Source organism: Callorhinchus milii, unplaced genomic scaffold (assembly GCF_018977255.1).
Source record: "Callorhinchus milii isolate IMCB2004 unplaced genomic scaffold, IMCB_Cmil_1.0 Scaffold6, whole genome shotgun sequence".
NCBI classification, from domain to species: Eukaryota; Metazoa; Chordata; class Chondrichthyes; order Chimaeriformes; family Callorhinchidae; genus Callorhinchus; species Callorhinchus milii.
This window is the reverse complement of record NW_024704747.1, coordinates 1881178-1900338: the sequence shown is the minus strand read 5'-3', so window position 1 is coordinate 1900338 and position 19161 is coordinate 1881178. Positions and strand designations below refer to the sequence as shown.

At 53.4% G+C, this 19161-nt stretch overlaps 1 protein-coding gene across 1 annotated transcript in view; it reads right to left on the bottom strand.

Annotated features, from left to right (window-relative positions):
* The window catches only part of LOC103173149 (contactin-associated protein-like 5), a 104471-nt gene extending 85957 nt beyond the window's left edge, over nucleotides 1–18514 (bottom strand). Inside the window, 3 exon segments of the mRNA XM_042336193.1 lie at nucleotides 10588–10781; nucleotides 10897–11007; nucleotides 18442–18514. Coding sequence (XP_042192127.1) covers nucleotides 10588–10781; nucleotides 10897–11007; nucleotides 18442–18514 — 378 coding nt within the window.
* Between the last annotated feature and the right edge of the window lie 647 nt (nucleotides 18515–19161).

Sequence of the window (19161 nt, the reverse complement as noted above, 5' to 3'; positions counted from 1 at the left end):
CAGCCACAGACCCCCCGCGGCAGCGCTCCGAGACGCAATTTCCCGGCGGCCGCATCTTACGTTCAGAGTTCAAAAGTTTGCGGCCAACGCGTTTTCTGCGGGACTCCTTGCCCAAGAGCCCCGCGGCCTTTTTTTGGTTGCCATCGTAAATAAGTCAGCCGCTGCGCTCAGCGGGGCCGAGCGTCCCGCGGAGGGCAACGAGCGGGGCGAAGTCGTTTCCATTGGGGGTCACTTTTCAGCGCCGTGCGCTTCTCTCTCCAGCTTTGTTGTCTCTCAAAGCTGCCCTTGAGGCAGTGAGCGACGGAGAACAGCCATCGCATAACCCACCCCCTCCCAGCGTCAGGACGGAATGAGCTACGAGCAATGGTTAGACGAGTGGCGCTGAGACAGCAGAGCAAGAGGATGCGAGTTTATAAATAATAATCCTCGTGTTGGATTGCAGTGGCCTTGCTTGTCAGGAGGACGTCTCGAGGCACGCCGCTGGGGCTAACTGTGGAGTCCCGCAGGGTGGTGGTTAGCTGGCCCGCTCGCCTCGAGAGGACTCGGGTTCGATCCCCTGGCGCGTCAGCGCAAAACCTTAGGCGAGGTTCCTTCCTCCACACACACACACACACACGCACACACACACACACGCGCACACACACGCCGCTGTTCACCCAGCGGTAAGTAGGAACCCGGTTGTCAGTCGATGGGCACACGGCTTTTCCGGGGGTAATAAACGCCCCCAAAAAAAAGAAATGGGGGGGGGGTCACTCAAACCACGACCGTTTGCGGGGGGGACGCCGCCGTGCGCCATTGGCTGCCGCGTTTCGCCCAGAAAATACACGGTCGCTTCACTTTACTGTGTATTCTGTGAAGCGCTTTGAGACGTATCGACGACGCTGCATCGTATCAAAGGCAAAGATTATTATTATTGTCAGAGGCGCTGCCCTGTGGGGTGAGATGTTGGACCGAGATCTCGTCTGCGCCTGATTCAACCGGACGTTTAAGGATTATTATTATTATTATTATTATAATAATTATTATTAGTATTATAATTTCGGTCTGAGCAGATGGACCGGAGGGAGGGAGGGGTTTGGGTGTGGCGGGGGGGGGGCTCAATACGCACCCACTAAAGGAGATGCAAAGCCCCTCTCCCCACCTCCAAAAAAATTGTTTTTGTCCCACAGATTAACATTCGCGGGAAAAGCAAACCACAGAGAGAAAACGGCTCATTAGATTTAATCGGAGAAACCGTCAGCAGTGTGTCAGAGAGAGGAAATCTTTGGAAATCTTTGAGTGCGTCAATCTGTGCGTCCCGGCTCCCAGAGTCGACAGAACAAAGCCTATTCTCTCGTGCCTAACCCCAAAAAAAACACACACACACACTCTCCAGGCTTTATCCCCGACTTTTCAGTCAAGGCGTATTTTGCCTCCAAGCGAAATAAGCTTTGCTCTCGGATTCCCGTCGAATCTCGACCGACAAACACTCGAAGCCGCTGATGTGGACGGAGTGGACGCGCGCACAGGGACAACACGGGGGGGGATCGGTAACGCAGGAAACTCCTCGCAACTCGACCCCGTCTCAACTTGTCACGACCGCTTGAGCCAGATCGCTCTCAGTGTCCCGGCTGGGTTTATTTATATTGTCCGCCTGTTCCGGTGGACGTTAAAGATCCCGCGGCGCTATTCGAAAAGAATCTCTCTCTGTCTCTCTCGGTCTGTCTCTCTCTCTCTCTCTCTCTCTCGGTGTCCTGGCCCGAAAATCCCCCAAATAAAACTGGTCGCTCTCCCTCCCCGATGACCGTTGGTGGCACATCGCCGTGTGCCGTCGGCTGCCGCGTTTCACCCACAAAATACACGGGAGAGGTGGGATGACTACCCTCGGGGAAAGCGATCTGCCGAATCGATTAACAACCGGGTTCCTACTCGCTGCTGGGCAAACGGAGGTGGTGCGCGCGGAGAGAGGAAACTTGCCTAAGGTCAGGATTAAAAACAAGTGGACACGACCCGAAATAATTAGCGGAAATCACACGTAGTGCTGACACCGAAGCCAATTAAATACCTCGGTCTCCTGGGAGCCACATGGTTCACGCATTGAAACGGAATAAATTTCGCAGCAAATTAATTATTAGGAGCAGTAAACAGTACAGCTATCAGCCAGCCCCAGGAGACGATACCGGCCCTCACTCGCTACGCAACCCCCCACCCCCCACCTATTCGCCTCTCATATACCGCCCTCGACTCCCTTATCCCTCCCATGTATCAAGGAAAAATAATAATAATAATCCTTGCAGCTGATACAGCGCCTTATCACGTGGTCGAGACTTCTCAAAGGGCTTCACAGGTTACACTATAAAGTGCAGTGACTGTGTATTTTGTGGGCGAAACGCGGCAGCCAATTGCGCACAGCAGCGTCCCCCACAAACAGCCATGGAACAAGCGAACCCGGGGCCTCTCGCCTGCGAGGCGAGGGCTCTCACCACTGAGCTACGGGACTCCGCTCTATAAGGTTCCTCAAGTGTTGGGCCTGAGACATGTCTACCAACGCAGTGTCACCACCTCCAGAATGTTCTTACTTACTCACGTTCGGAAGCAGCGCTGCCGAGGACCTCACGTCACGTCACATCTCAACCGAGGGGCTGGTGTCCCTGTGCAGGACAGCGACAGCCAAGCCTGGTACACGTCAGCCAGAATCTTCAGCCCGAGGACTGCCTGAGGCTCCCACCATGTTAGCTGATTTCTCTCCCCCCAGCACCCCCACTCCCCCCCAACCCCTGGGGTGTCTCTGCCCCCTCACCCGCAGCCCCCACTCCCCACGAGGACATCTCCGTCACGCTTTCCAACCAACTCGTGACGTCTTCGGCTACAAAGGCTGACAGACACCTCACGGCACTGACCGATGCCCACTTTGAGACGTTGCGACGTGACTGAGGTTCTCAAGCTATCGAACACAAGCTATAATTATTATTAATAACAATATTAACAATTAATAAGCCCTCCGCAACCCCCACACAAGCCACCGAGGCACATGTACACAGCGCCTTTACACAGGCGAGGAATATCCCGACTACTACCGCTACAATAACATGTGAAATAATAATAATAATAATGATCCTCGCGTTTGAAACAACAGCGCCTCATCACGTCTTCGAGACGCCTCAAAGCGCTTCACGGGATACACTTCAAAGTGGAGTGACTGTGTATTTTGTGGGCGAAATTGCCCTCCATAACGTACAGTCAGTACACGGGAAGTTACTGTGAAAGGCGATGCTTCAAGTAATGATGATAGTGATTCCTGTTATTATTAATAGTCCTAATAATCCATCGCTCTTTACTCTAGAGAGCGACTTGCTGTGTTAACTGCCAAACTGCAGTGTTGCGCCTGGCGATGCAGGTGAAACATACAGCAGGACACGAGCTGCGATAACACTGCGCGGATTAACCAGGGATTTTATTTAGGAGGGAGAGAGAGCGAGAGAGAGAGAGAGAGAGAGAGAGCATAAATATAAATGAAAGCCGCTTCCATCGCACCAATCTGCTCCCTCTCTGAGACCGAACAAAACCACGAGCTCGCAGGACAGTTTGCAATGTGCGCGGTGTATGTTTGTGGGCTCTTGTGTGTGTGTGTGTGTGTGTGCGTTTGTGTACACGTATGTGTTTGTGTCTGTGTGTGTGTGTGCATACTCGGGTGATTGTGTGAGTCTGTGTGCGCGCGCGCGCGTCTGCGCGTGTTCAATACAGCGGCTTAGCACATCACCGAGATGTCTCAAAGCGCTTCGCAGGATTTACTGTCAAGTGCAGTGACTGTGCGTTTTGTGGGCGAAACGCGGCAGCCAATTGGCGCTCAGTGACATCCCTTCCTTTGGGCGAGCGACCGGTTTTAATTCGGAAGGAAAACCAGGAGAGTCTCAGGGCTTTACAACCTTCGGGTTGAGTCAATAACATGGAGGGATACGACGCTGAGGTTAGGCTGGTGCTACAGGAGTGTCCATTGCGCTGCGGTCAGTCAACGAAGGAGTCGGAATGAAGCTCTGTTTCAGTCCAGCACTGCCCACAAGATATTGATTGAGGTTAACCTTGTGTAACGTAAACCTTTCTCTCTCTCTCTCTCTCTGGTGGCAGCGCTAAGAACACGGGTGCACTGAGGCATCAGAGCAACGGCTGGCGATTGACAGGCCGACACGGCATCCAGCGAACGAGCCAATATTGCCTCAACAGTCTAAGCTGACGCTCCAATGCTGCGCTGGGCGGGGGGGGCGGGGGGGTGGGGGGGGTTGGGGGGGGAGCGATCGGTGCCACGGGATCTTTAACATTCTTGCATTTGAATACGGCGCCTTAAAGCGCTTCACAGGGTTCACAGTGAAGCGCAGTGACTGCGTATTTTGTGGGCGAAACGCGGCAGGCAACCGCGCGCAGCGGCGTCCCCGGCAAACAGTCGTGGAGCGTCAGCTTAGACTGTGTGAGTTCAAGTCCTGACATGGGGGCTCGAGCCCACAACCTTCTGACTCAGAGGCGAGAGAGGAGAGAGAGAGCTACTGACTGAGCCAGGCTGACACTACAAGGGTTAAAACTGTACCTCATCTCTTCTCGTTAATCTTATAAGACCCTCTGACGTCGAAGGAAGCCCAGATTTGTGGGTCGCAGGTTGCGGCCGCAAGATTAAAGCCAACGGCGTTTGGTTTTTCAGCCCGAAAGGTTGGGTTACGGAAACCCAATAGAAATAATTATTCCCAAATCAATTGGCTCCGAGCTGCTCACCGCCCCCACCCCCATTCACACCAAACAGCCTGAGAGATAGAGAGCGCTTTACACCCACAGTCAATATTCATTTACACAGCGTCAGATAACGAGAGGGTCTGTTCTTGCCGTCGCCGCGTTTTAAGCTTTAAAGATTGATTCCAATTTCCGAGTCTGTGCGTGCGAGGGAGATCCTCCAGAATGATACCATCGTCGGGCATCGGGGTGGGGGGGGGGGGGATTTACTTCTGAGGAGAGGACGGCTTGATTTGCATTGCGGTGGAGAAGGAAAGAGGGGACCCCGATAGAGGCCATTCAGCCCCTCGAGCCCGTTCCGCCATTCTATCAGATCATGGCCTGTACCTCGACTCCAATTACCCGGCACTGGCCCCTTACCCCTTAAGACCCTGACCTGACAAATAGCTATCCACCTCAGTCTTGAAGATGCGAATGCAACGTAGTGGGGTAGATCGCTCACCTCGCAAGCGAGAGGACCCGGGTTCGATTCCCGGGCGCGTCAGGGCGAAACCTTATGCGAGTTTCTTTAACCTGTTCGGTGTCACCTCAATCTCAAACGCTCTCGCTTTCCAGACACGAGGACATTCACCTCTCTTTCCCTCTCTCTCATCCCCCTAACCCCTCCTCTCGCACCCCAACCCCCCCACCACCCTTCCTCCAGGCTCAAGGTTTAAGCACGTCTCAAAGCGCTTCACAGAATACGCTGTCAAGTGGAGTGACTGTGTCGTTCGTGGACAAAATGCGGCTGCCAGTGGGATGGAGAAACTCCCTTCTCTTTTCCAACAGCGCCGCAGCACTTTAACGTCCACCTGAACGGGACTCCGGTTAAGGTGTTTGTGTGTGTGTGTGGGTGTGGATGGGTGTGTGTGTGGGTGGGTGGGTGTGTGTGGGTGGGTGTGTGTGTGGGTGTGTGGGTGGGTGGGTGTGGGTGTGTGTGTGGGTGGGTGGGTGGGTGTGTGTGTGGGTGTGTGGGTGTGTGGGTGGGTGGGCGAGCGTACGAAAAGGTTTCCAATTTCCCTTCTGCCAGCCCCAGCTTTCATTGCACGATTGAATCCGCTCTGGGCTGGAGGCAGGAGCAGAGGAAAGAGTTGCCCACTATCTAACCTGTCAAAGACTTTCATTGTTCGGGAGCACTTCAATCAGATTCCCCGCCCACCCACACTTAAATTTCTCAACTGGAAGGATTACGAACCTAAGTAATTTCTCTTCACAGCTAAACCAACGCCCCGAGACTAGAAGCCTGGGTCTCTCCTGATTCCCTATCTGATTAATCCCATAGATAAACTATTCCTTTGCTTCACGGTTCCTTGGAGAAGCGAGTTACACACACACACACACACATATATATATATATAGATATAAAATACAAGCATCAGTCTATGGTTGATTTGCTAACAGCTAGCACCCTATCTACTCTCTCACACGATAGTTAATAACCGTAAAATAGCCGTGAGCAGACGTGTTCAGGTGGGTGTTAAAGGTCTCCAGACATTTCGCCCACAAATGACACAAAGTGACTCCACTTTACAGCGCATCACGCGAAGCATTTTTGAGACCTCTCAACGACGCCACAGGGCCCGACATCACTCACCAGGGTTATTGCTATAATTGAATTGATTTGTAATCATAAAGGGATTGGATGTAGCTGCAGATAAACTATTTGCTCTGGTGGGTGGGTGGGTGGAGGGGGGAATTCAGGACAAGGGGGGCATCATCTTAAAATTGGAACCAGACCATTTAGGGGTGAAATTAAGAAGCAATTTTTCACGCAAAGGCCGGTGGGAATCTGGAACTCTCTCTCCCACAAGAGGCTGTTAGGTCAGGGGATCAATGGATATGGGGCAAAGGCGAGTAATTGGAGTTGTGGTACAGATCAGCCATGATCTTATAGAATGGCAGAACAGGCTTGAGGGGCTGAATGGCCTCCTCCTGTTCCTATGTTCCAATTATCACACACTGTGAGTGCTACGGGAGCCTTATACGGAGTTTGATGTGAAAGAATCGGAGGTCAAATTACATTCATAAATATCACCAGTGACATTTAAAGGCTTTTATTAAAAATCAATCCTCGGTTGAAGCAGTGACTACTTAAAGTGCCTAACTTATCACATGTGTCCCCCAAAGGGAAGAGAAACTGCATTCAATTCCGAATTAAAGAAGTTTATCGAACACTATGCACTAATATTCATCCCGGTTTGAAGTGGTTAAACATTAAACCGATGCTTGAGACTCAATAACTACTGTAATGAAACATTAGGACTCGCATATCCAGGGTTCCGCATTTACCTTATAATAATAATAATAATTTAAGACAGTGTCGTTCACGTCATGAGTTCATCCCAAAGTGCTTCACAGGGTTTTTTTACTGTAACGTGCAGTGACTGCGCGTGTTTTGTAGTCGAAAGCGGCAGCCGAGTCACGCAAACGGCTAGGAAACGAGTGACGGATTTTTAATTAATGGGGGAATTGTTGGCCAGGACACGGGGAGAGAGAGAGAGGGAGAGAGGGAGAGAGAGAGAGAGAGAGAGAGAGAGAGAGAGAGAGAGGGGGAGAGAGAGAGAGAAACTCCCTCTCTTTTCTAATAGCGCCGCGGGAGCTTTAACGTCCACCTGAACAGCCAGACGACTTAACGGCTCATCCAAAGGGCTCCAACAATTGCCCACTGGGTTGGGAAGCCCGCCGTGCTCAAATCGTCTGCCCCGTTCACCCCCGAAAACACACAGTGGTTCCCGTGAAACCCTTTGAGGATACCTCTCCCGCCGCGAAAGGGGCGTTGGAACCAAACACACGTTCCGTGTCTTCGTTTCTACTGACGTTCAGAATCCATCGATGGGTTAAGACGACTCAGTTACCACACTCCCTCCACCCCGCACCCACCCCCCACCACCGTGAAGGCAGAGAGGCACTGACAGAGACGGATGATCAGATACGTGGGCAAATGTGTCGTCTACACAGCCCAGCAATTCAAACTTATTGGATGAGGAGCTCGCGACACAGTGCGGGGCTCGAGGAGGAAGGGAGAGAGAAAAAAATATCTCAGAAAATAGGAAACAAAATAGGATTGACGCTTTCAACACCGAAAGGCTGCTCGGGTTATCGAGCCGCGCTTGATATTTACGCAGCGCCTTTCTCGACGGGGGGAGGAGGGGGAAACGGGCAACTCGAAGGGCTTCAAGTGGGGCTGGGGGAGTGGGGGAGGGATGGAGAGTGTGTTAGAGGGCGGGGGTGGAATGGTTGATCCCCGCCAATGATAATAGTAGTAATAATAATAATAATAAAAGCCCTTGCCTCTGATAATGCGCTTTATCAGGTCGTTCAGACGTCTCAAAGCGATTCACCGGAAATCTTGGAAGGCGGAGTGACTGTGCATTTTGTGGGCGAAAAAATTACAGTCAATTGTGCACAGTCGTGGATTGCGTCACCAATTTTTTTTGAAGGGATTATTAAGCTCCGGGAAAGCGATCCATCCGATCGACTAACAACTGGGTTCCTACTTACTGTGTGTGTGTGTGGGGGGGGTGTGGGTGGGGTGGGGGTAAGGAAACTTGCCCAAGGTTTCGCTCTGCCTGGGGAATCGAACCCAGGTTCCTCTACGCGCTCTGAACACTACGGTACGGGGCTGCACGATTCCACAGCGATGGTGGGGGTGGGTCGGGGGGACGAGAAGCAAGCGAGTGTTCGCTGAGGGGAGGGGGCGGCCGCGAGGGGTAGCTTTGACGGAGGTGGAAGAGGGTCTCGGCGGCCCGGGGGAAGGGGGTCGAGGTGGCGGAGGACGCGGGCGATGGTGCGGAGTTGACGGAAAGCGAATTAAGTGAGACGAATGCCCAGGCTTGTGCGGCGGAGAGTAATAAGACTGATTCCCCTCGTGTCTGGGAGCGATGAGCTGTGAGACCCGACAGGATAAACCGCAGCCTCTCAACCTTGGAGACAGATAACTCAACCAGAAACCCGCGGAGGCGCGAACACGCTTAACGGGGTAGAGAATTAGACCCGGAGCAATACGGGGGTGGGAGGGCGGCAAATTCCGTCTGTGTACGGGTAATTCTGGTGGGATTCTGTGTGCGTTGCGTGTGAGTGTTCTCTAACCCTCTCTCGCACCGAACAGCAACACGTGACCCGGCGGCTTTCACGTCAAGGGGACAGTCAGGGGATCTGTACCCGAGCTGCGGGTTGGGATCGAGAGGGTGAAAGTGGGGGGTAAGGGTCGAGGGCGGGTGGGTGGGGGGGGTTCAGAGGAGATGGGGGGGTGAGAGAGGGGGGGGGAGTGTGAGGCCGGCATCCGGCCTGAGTGTGCAAAACCCCAAATCAGATGCAAAACAAAACATCGAATGATTTGCAAACGATTTCCCCCCCGTCCCGAGGTCTGTGTTTACACCCTCGCCGCTGCCTCCTGCTCTTTTTTTTTGTTTCTTCGCAATCAATACCGAGTTATAGAGAGAGAGAAAGAGAGAGAGAGAGAGAGAGAGAGAAATCACTGCTTGCAAATCCATAATTACTGCCAAGGGAACGCAGCGAATTGAGTGTGAGCACTTACCGAGTAAACTAACCATCAGAGACTCACTGAATAATAAACGACGATAATAATAATAATAATAACACTGCTCGCGTTCGACGTGGCATCTTATCGCGCCGTCGAGAAGCCTCAAAGGGCGTCATCCCACACGCGTCTTTCCTGTGGGCGAAACGCGGCAGCCAAGTTTGCGCGCAGAAACGTCCCGGAAAACAGCCCAACCGTGAGTCCCGGCTCCAGATATGTGCGTGGAGTCCTTAGATACTTACCGCTGGGTAAACAGAGGAGGAACAGAGGCCGTGCGTGCGGAGTAAGGGAACCTGGCCAAGGTTTCTCCCTGCCCTGGAATCGAACCCGGATCCTCTCTCTCTCGCGCGCGCGCGCCAGGAGAGCGCTCTGACCGCTGCGCTACAGGCGCTCCACGCATCGAAACCGGCCCGCTCAAACCCAGGAGCACCGAGGAACCCCATCACCCGGCTCAAGAGTACCCGAACCAGACCCAGAGCGTCACACAGCGCACGTCGCCCGCACGCGGAAATTTTCTCCGCGTCTGGAACCTCTCTCTCTCTCTTTCGCTCTCTCTCTCTCTCTCTCTCTCTCTCTCCCCCACCAGGAGGGAGATAAGAAAGAAATCTCAATCGAGGCAGATGAGAGCAACTTCGGATCGCGGTTACAATGCCAGGCAATTTACATTCGCACAATGCCTTTCAAGTCGGGAGGACTTCTCGGAGAGTTCGACAATGGCGGCTGTTTGCGGAAGACAGTTGATGGCTCCCCCGGTTCGCCTCAACTATCACTCAGTAGGGCTCTAAGTGCCTCTGCGGGTCTCGTGCTCCGTCTTATAAACAGGGAAACCTGCCTTTTGTCAAGCCTCGAGGTTAAATATTCATTCCTAAATGGTCTCGGCTCCCGAGGATTAATATAATAAGGAGTAACAATAAAAGCAATAATAATCCTTGCGTTAGATAGAGCGCCTCACCACGTCCTTGAGACGTCTCAAAGCGCTTCGCGGGGATATACTGCGCTGCGAATCGACTGTGTATTTTGCGGGCGAAACGCGGCAGCCATTTGCGCCCGGCAGCGCCCCCCCCCCCCCCCCACCCACAAACAGCCGCGGATTGAGCGACCAATTTATTATTCTTATTTTTTTTTCTTTTGAAGGGATTGTTACCCCCGGAAAAGCGATCGGCCGATCGAACTAACAACCGGGTTCCGAGTGACCGCCGGGTAAACAGAGGGCGCGAGTGCGGGCGTGACCTGCCCAGATGTATGTGACACACACACGCACACGCGTGCGCGCGCGCGGTGTACAACAGCAGCTAATGATGAGGAGCACTGACCCAGATGCTGTCTTGCTGCCGGTATTGTTTCCAGTTGCTCTCCGAGTCGCTGAACATCAGGGCGTAGCTGGTCACCCAGTCCGAGCTCCCGTACCTGCCCTGTGTGGCCACGGCCGTGACCTCCGTCCTCTCGCCCAGGTCTATCTGCAGCCACTGGGGCCGGTTGGACTCCAGCGGGGACCAACCTCCGGCACCTGGAGAGGGGGAGAGGAGAGAGAGAGTGAGTGAGACAGAGCGGAGGGTCTGATCGGGTCACTTTTCGTTCAACGTTTGAGGTTTAACCGGCCGATCGCCAGCCGGCGCCATTACCGTCTCTCCTGTTGAGCTTGGCGAAGCCGGGGCCGTGGCTGGTAGAGAGCCGCGAGGAGGAATTGAAGGCCGAGCCGGGCAGGTCGGACACCAGGTGATCGTCGCAACCATCTGCCGGACAAAGGAACAGATTAGTTACCATAAAGACACACAGCGCGCTCGCTCTCTCGCTCTCTCGCTCTCTCGCTCGCTCACCAACAGATACCCTCGCTTTCCACACAGCGCCATTCACGTCAGGAGCGGCACTTGGAAACCATTGAGGCTCACCAACACCTTCTAAGCAATAAGCTACAAGACTCGTGGAGTCCTGTGGCTCAGTGGGTTAGACTCCTCGCCTCGCAAGCGAGAGGACCCGGGTTCGATTCCCGGGCGGGTCAGGGCCAAGCCTTGGGGCAAGTTTCCTTCCTCCGCACAGCTGCTTAAAGTCGATTGGCGTCGGCTAACAGTCCCTTCCCGAGAAAAAAATTAATAATAATTCGGTCACTCAATCCACGACGGGGTTTGTGGTGGTGGTGGGGGGGGGGGGGGGGGGGGGAACGCTGCCGTGCGCAATTGGCTGCCGCAGCGTATCCCGCGAAGCGCTTTGAGACGTCTCGACCGACGCGATGAGCCGCGGCGTCAAGTGCAAGGATTTAGCCCGGAAGCAGTCAGGTCCACGATCAATCCCTCGCTCTCATTAAAGCGGTATCGGAGGCCTGGAAGAGGAGCGATCAAAGCGTAGCGCGGGGCTTTGATTCAGGGCTGCGCTCGCTGGGATTTTCTGCCAATTAGCGGAGGCTTCAAAGCCCCGAGTTTGAGGTGCGTGTGTTTAAGTTTACAGCCTGGTCGCACGTCACCCAGTGATCAGCAGCCACCGAGCCCACTTCACACCGGATTGCTGCTCTCCACCGCTCGAGCGTCAAACACTGCTCGTGTTTAATCTACTCCCAAACACGCAGAGAGAGAGAGAGAGAGAGGAGAGAGAGGGAGGAAGAGAGATGGGGGGAAAGGGGTGGAAGGGGAAAGAGAGAGAGTGTGGGGAGGCGGGGGAATGGGAGAGAGGGGCAGATGGAAAGGGGTGGGGGGGGCGGGAGAGAGAGAGAGAGGAGAGAGGGGGAAAGAGAGAGAAGGGGGAGAGAGGAGGGGAGAAAGAGCGAACGAGGGGGAATAAAGAGAGAGGCGGAGAGAGAGAAGGAGAAGGGGAGGGGGTGGAAGAAGGAGAAAAGGCGAGAGGAAGAGAGAGGGAAAGAGAGAGCGAGAGAGGGAGCGGGGAAGAGAAAGAGGGAAGAAACGTGGCAATGAAATTGCGTCCCCCCTTCTCCCCCCCTTTCCCACCTCTCACTCCCTTCCCCCCCTCTCACCCCCTTCCCCCCCCTCTCCCCCACGTCCCCCCCCCACAACGTTCTGACTCAAGAGAGGTGAGAGCACCATCAACTAAGCCAAGAGCCACCGTGCGTGCGTTGGCATTAATTAGCCATCGGAATTAATGAGCGCACGGATGGCAATATCGCTATTTTCATCCCCGGGGGAACCAGTGTTTTTCGGGGGAATTTTTATCAGCTGTTGGACGAGAAGCCAAGGATCTCGGAGGCCTGTGAGCTCAGCTCCTGTCTCGCTGCTCGGGAGATTTTACAAGCGGTTCCGCAGCTTCGAGATTTATACTCCGCACGCAGACGTACACGTGTACCCCCCCCCACCCCACCCCACCCCACCCCACCCCACCACCACCGACTCACCCAGCCCCTTCCACCCACTTGATCACGCCTTCGAGACGTCTCAAAGCGCTTCACGGGAATACACCACGACAGCCACTGCACTACGCCCTGGAACTCTGGAAACTCTCCTCCCCATCCCTCCCTCTCCCCCTGGCTTCGGGGTCAGTCAGACTCCACACACCGTCAAGCGCTCTGGGACGCACGATCGCGAGTTGTTGTTCCTTCCTACGCTGAAGGCCTCCAGGAGATCCATTTTAATGGTCTCCGCGCGCCGCAGTTCGCATTCAGTCAAGTTAACAGTGACCGTTATGTTTAGAAATAATTGCAGACAGACAGAGAGACGGAGAGCGCGGGGTTGGGGGTGGGGGGGTGGATGGGGGAAAAAAAGGCCTCATCGAATGTGCTCACTGATATGTCACCTTCGCTGAGGTCCTTTAATTGTTTAAGCTGTTCCGAACTTGTCACGTTATTGAACGACAGGTAATATATCGAGGGTTTCGTAGCGAGGTTCTGCGATCTAAGTGCACACTATTGTAACTGCGGAATTATAACTTCTGCTTCATCCCCCCCCCCCCGTTCCCCTCGGCTCTACTGTCGGCGGCCGGGCTTCCAACCAGTACGCCCCGAAGCTTTGGAACTCTCTCGCCCACCCCCCACCCCCCAACCCCACCCCAATCCCTCCGCCTCGCCCCCTCCTTCGTCGTTGTGCGACTTCAAGCACTGACAACAAATTACATTTCTCTCGCGCCTTTCACGTCCAGAGGACGTCCCAAGGCGCTTGGACGGTCAACGATTTGCACCCGAGCTGGGGGTTGGGATCAGGAGGTGCGGAGGGCGGGGAGGGTGGGTGGGTGGGTGGGGGGGGGGGGTGTAGGTGGGTGACCCAAGGCGCGGTCGAAGAGGAGGTGTATGCATCCGGGGTTTTTGACGGCGTGACGACTTAAGTGGGAGTGACAAGTCCAGCCAGGGTCGAGTTATCAGGAGTCTTGATGGATTGCTCGTGGAAAGCCGAAGGGGAAAAAAATATAAAACACGGGGAGTCGTTTCTCGATCGCCCCCCCCCACCCCCCCCTCCGCCTCCCTCACCTCCTTCAAGACCCATCTCAAGACCCTCCTCTTCGCCCATGCTTTCGATCTCCCTGCTTCCCCCACCCGCCCCCCCACCCCCCCACTCCCCGACCCCGAGCTCGGGTCCGAAACTATGTCTGTCCAGCGCCTTGGGACGTCCTCCCGACGTGAAAGGCGCTTTACGCATGTCACTTGGGGGCGGTCGTTGCTGTTGATCACCTTTAATTAGCGCGGAGATTAAGTGAGGGGGAAAGAATAACCTTTTCGGGGTTCGGGGAGAAACAGTAAAGGGATTTGAAAGAGGGCAAAAAAGAGGGCGAAGAGTTTCAACACGATCGCGTTTGCGGGAAGTTCTCAAAGTTGTTGACAAAAAGTCTATATATTTATTCATATATCGCTCGAGACTACGTTCCAGGCGTTCAAAATAATTGACTCAAACTGCAACTTGTCGAGGACCACAGCTTCACTGGAGTGTTGTCTGCGGTTGCTATGTGCGGAGGTTTTTTTCGATTACACGGCAGCGTCCGCCGCAAACACCCGCGGATTGAGTGACCAATTTATTATTTTTTAAAAAACAAAACGGGATTATTACCCCACCCCGAGGAAAGTGATCCGCCAATCGACTAACAGCCGGGTTCCTATTTACTGCTGGTAAACAGAGGGGTGCGGAGTAAGGAAACTCGCCTAAGCTTTCGCCCTGACCCGCCCGGGAATCGAACCCGGGTCCTCTCGCTTGCGAGGCGAGCGCTCTAACCACTGAGCTACGGGGGACTGCATTGGAGCTTTGGCCTCGACTATGGAGCTCAAAGTCCCCGACTTGAACCCACACCCTTCAGAGACCATCGACATAGCTTCTTTTCCTGACAGAAAGCACCATGTGTTTGAGGCACAGGCGGCAGAAATCTTGCCTGGAAGTCTGTTACCGACTGCGAGAATTCCCCTGAACGCCGTCTATTTCTACATAACATAAGGCCCAGTTATCTCTCCGGCACTTTGGGACCGGAGAGGCTGAAAGCTGATTAAACTAGGGCTGAAGGGAATTTAGTTCAGGTTCATTAAGAAGTTGCACAGACCCAGAGATCAGGCAAAGCTACACTTATTCCACTGCGCAAATACAGTCCAATTAACGTTACACATTCAACATAAGACAACGTCGAGGCTCTCAGCTGGTTCTTTCCTCGGGGACCCATCCTCAGCAAGTCCGCGAACAGTCAGTGCACAATCCCGTCCTTCAATAATAATGATAATCCTTGCGCTTCGTTATGTGCTGTGCCTTTCACGTCAAGAGAACGTTTCAAAGCTCCCCACAGGATTTCGCTGTGAGCTTTGAGCTCGCAAGTCCGGTGGGGTAATGGTTAGATCGCTCGCCCCGCAAGCGAGAGGATCCAGGGCCGGGCAAAACCTTAGGCGGGTTTCCTTACACCTCGCGCACGCCTCTGTTTGCCTCAAAGTAAGTAGGAACCCGGTTGTTAAGTCAATCAGTGGATCGCTTTCCGGGAGCAATAGTCCCTCGAAAAAACAAGTGGTCGCTCAATCCTTCAGAGACAACTGTGCGCAGTTGGCTGCCTTGTTTCGCCCACAAAATTACCCCAAATTATATCCCGCGAAGCGCTTTGGGTCGTCTCGACGACGTGATCAGGCGCCGTATCAAATGCAAAGATTATTATTATTACAGTAAATTAAAAAATCTGCGATTGGCTGCTGCCTCAACGTCTCGCGGGAGATAAAGGAACAGCACGGGAGGAATTTCCCGTCTCTCGCCCCCGCAGTCTGTGAAAGTCTCACGATATCGGGAAACCTGCCTGTTGTTCGGCTAACCCCTGGGTTTTATTTTGCTCAGAGAGAGTGCTCTGCAGCTACTCACGCTCTCCGAGATTACAAGCATCAGCGACACACACACACACGCAAACGCACACGCACACGCGGACCATTTCACAGTACAAAATCTCAGTCGAGAGATTTACCCTTAATCAGATAACACGGAGCCCCGCATTTAATGTAGCGGCTGGAAACCCCGACAACATCTCAAAGGCATCTCGCGAGGCTTCTGTGAAGTGTAGTGACTGAGCATTAGTAGGCAAAGGGGCCAAGGTCACCATCGTAGGTTCAAGCCCCAGTCTGAGCTGACATTCCCATGCAGAGCTGGGGGGTGAAGGGGGGGGGTGGAGGGGGGGGTTATTGTCAGAGGTGCCGTCCTTCTGATGAGACATTAAACCGAGGCTCCGTCTGCGACTGTTTAGGTGGGTGTTAAAGATCCCACAACGCTATTGGAAAAGAGAAGGGAGTTTTTCTCTCTCTGTCTCTCTCTCTCTCTCTCTCTCTTTCACTCTCTCGGTGTCCTGGCTGACAATTCCCCCAAATAAAATCGATCACTCAATCCATGTCTGCTTGTGGGACGCTGCTGGGTGCAAGTTGGCTGCCGGCTTTCGCGCACAAAAATGCGCAGTCGCTGGACTTGACGGGAAAGCACTGGGTCAATCGTGCACTCGGTTCGAACCAAAAGCCGAGCAATCAAACAAACATATCTCACCTCCTTCTCGCGTTATCGGAAACGTCAAATCACCGAAGGCAAAGAATGAATGAAGTTAGTGATTTATGGTGAAACGCTGGTATTTTCTTATTAATAAATATATTATTTATTCTGATGATAAATATTCATATTAATTCATTAACTTTTTTCGGGAGCATCAAGGTGACCTCTGTTCTCGCCACGTCGGTTTCAATCGCTCCCAAGTCCAAGCACGGACGCACTCTCCCTGGTCCCCAACCCATCCTCACCTCCACTGAACCACAGCGATAACAACAATAATCCGTGCTTTTGATTTCGCGCCTCACCGCGTCAATCGAGACGTCCCAAAGCGCCTCACGGGACACGCTGTCGAGCGAAGTAGCTTTGTGGGCAAAACGCGGCAGTCAATTGCGCACAGCGACAAGAACTTACACCTATACAGCGCCATCCACGCAGGGTGGAGTCTCAGCGTCTCGCTTAAAACAACAGCGTCCCCACAAACAGTCGTGGTTCGAGCATAGGAACAGGGGGAGACCGTTCAGCCCTTCGAGCCTTGTTCCCCCAATGAATTAGATCATGGCTGACCTGTACCTCAACTAATCCTTTCAATTCCAATCTCCCATATCCCTTAGTCCCCTGACCCACCAAAACCCTTTCAGCCTCACTCTTGACGGCGTGGATGGATCCAGCATCCACGGCCTTTTGGGGGAAGAGAATTCCAGATTTCTACCCCCCACTTGATTGAAAAAATCCTTCCTGATTTCACTCTTAAACGGCCTGGTTCTAATTTGAAGACTATGTCCACTTGTTTTGGGTTCCCCGCCGGAGGAAATAGCTTCTCTGTATCTATCCTATCGAATCCCTTTATCATCTTAAATACGGATCAAATCCCCCCTCAACCTTCTAAACTCAAGGGGACACAATCCAAGGTCACGCAGCCTTTCCTCGTACCTTAACCCTTTTGGGCCTGGTAACATTCTGGTGAATCTGCGCTGCACCCCCTCCAGGGCCAATATAATCTTTCCTGAGGTGCGGTGCCCAAAACTGAACGCAGTCTCCGGATGGGGTTTGACTAACGCTCTATACAGCTGAAGCATCACTTCTTCCGCTCTGTATTCCAGGTCCCTTGAGATAAAGGCCAACAGTCCACTCGCCTTTCTGATGACTTTTTGCACCTGGGAACTAGTTTTTAGTGATTTGTGGACATGGACACCCAAATCTCTTTGCTCCTCCACAGTTCTTAGTTACTCCCCCATTACGAGAATATTCTGCTTTATCTTTTTTCTCCACAGTGGACGAGCTCACACTGCCCTACATTGAACTCCATCTGCCACAGTTTTGCCACTCATCTGTCTAAGTGCCTTTGTAACAATTGAGTGATCCAATTATTTTTGGGGGGAGGATTTTTTCCCCCGGAAATCAACTAAGAACCAGGTTCCAACTTACTGCTAGTTAAACGGAGGTATGCGGAGCCAGGAAACTTGCCTAAGGTTTCGCCCGGCCTGGGAATCGAACCCGGGTCCTGTCACTTGCGAGGCGAGTGCTCTAACCACTGAGGACTACAGCGTTTACCATTGAGAGATTTACTGCACAGAAGAGACATTTGGCCCATTAGGACGCTGCCAGGAGCAAACTGGGCGCTGTGTTCACTCAGAAACATTTACACAGCGCCCTTCATGTGGGATAGCGTCTCAGAGCGCTGCTCACCGGAGGGCTTGGACGAGCCTGAGGATTGGGCGGACTGGGTGGGGGGAATTGGTGGGGGTTGAGTGGGAAATCGACCGACTTTATTTCGCAAGCCAACTTTCTGGAGAGGGGGGAACGAAAGGAGAGAGAGAGAGAGAGAAAAAAACCAATCGATGTAGGGAGAGTGTGAGAGAGAGAGAGAAAAATCGGAAATCAATGGAAGCTTTTACAGGATGTAATCTACCGAGTTAAAGTACCGCCCGTCAAAGAAAATTAATGACAGATATCACTAGCTTTTAATCGACCCGGCTGTGAGCTCGCCCCTCTGTTAATTTAACATATGTCCGTTCCGTTTTTGTGGTTTGAATCACTACATACGCTTTCGTCTCGGAAATAAGACACAGGAATTTTCCTCTCCTCTCCTCTGCTCTCCGCCCCCACCTCCCCGACCCCAGGGTTCGATAGACGAATGCGTTAAAGAGGCCGTTTACATCAACGAGACAGGCAAAGGGCACCAGTCTGCCCTTTGCCCCCACACTCCCCCCCCCCCCCCCCCCGCTCCGCCCCACCGCCATCACCTTTGCTAACACACGTCAACTGGTTTGACGGCTTTCACTGCAAAGTCAATCGATGACGAATTTAGCAGCGAGTGGCAAGTCATCGCAATAGCAATAACGGTCCTCACGACCACATGGGTTTCACGTCGGGGGGGACGCCCCAAAGCGCTTTGCAGGATTCACCGTAAAGTGCGCTTTGTGGGCAAACACGGCAGCGGCCAACACGGGCGCAACCAGCCGCGGGGCGCTCCGGGACTCTGCCCTGCGTGAGGGCAATTTGTTGCCGTAAATGCAAGTTGTTGTTGCGATTGTGGAGCAAAATTATCTGGGTGGATGGGGGTTGGTGTTTGTCAGCTACGGACACTTGGGGCGGGTGGGTGGGGGGGTTGGGGGAGGAGAAACTCCCCTTCTCTTTTCGAGTAGCACCTCGGGATAATGATAATAAATAATAATAATAATCCTCGCATTCGACACGGCGCCTTATCACGTCGTTGAGCCGTCTCAAAGCGCTTCACAGGATACACTGTAAAGTGGAGTGACTGTGCATTTTGTGGGCGCAACGCGGCAGCCAATTGCGCACAGCAGCGTCCCCGCAAACAGCCGTGGATTGATGTCTGTGCTGGGGCTCGCTCCCCCTAACACTGGAGCTCTCTACTCTAACCCCATTCCCTGCTCTCTCTGGCTCTCTCTCCCTCTCTCTCTCTCTCTCTATCTCCCCATCGTGTCTGGAGATCTACAGATGTGTCCTGTC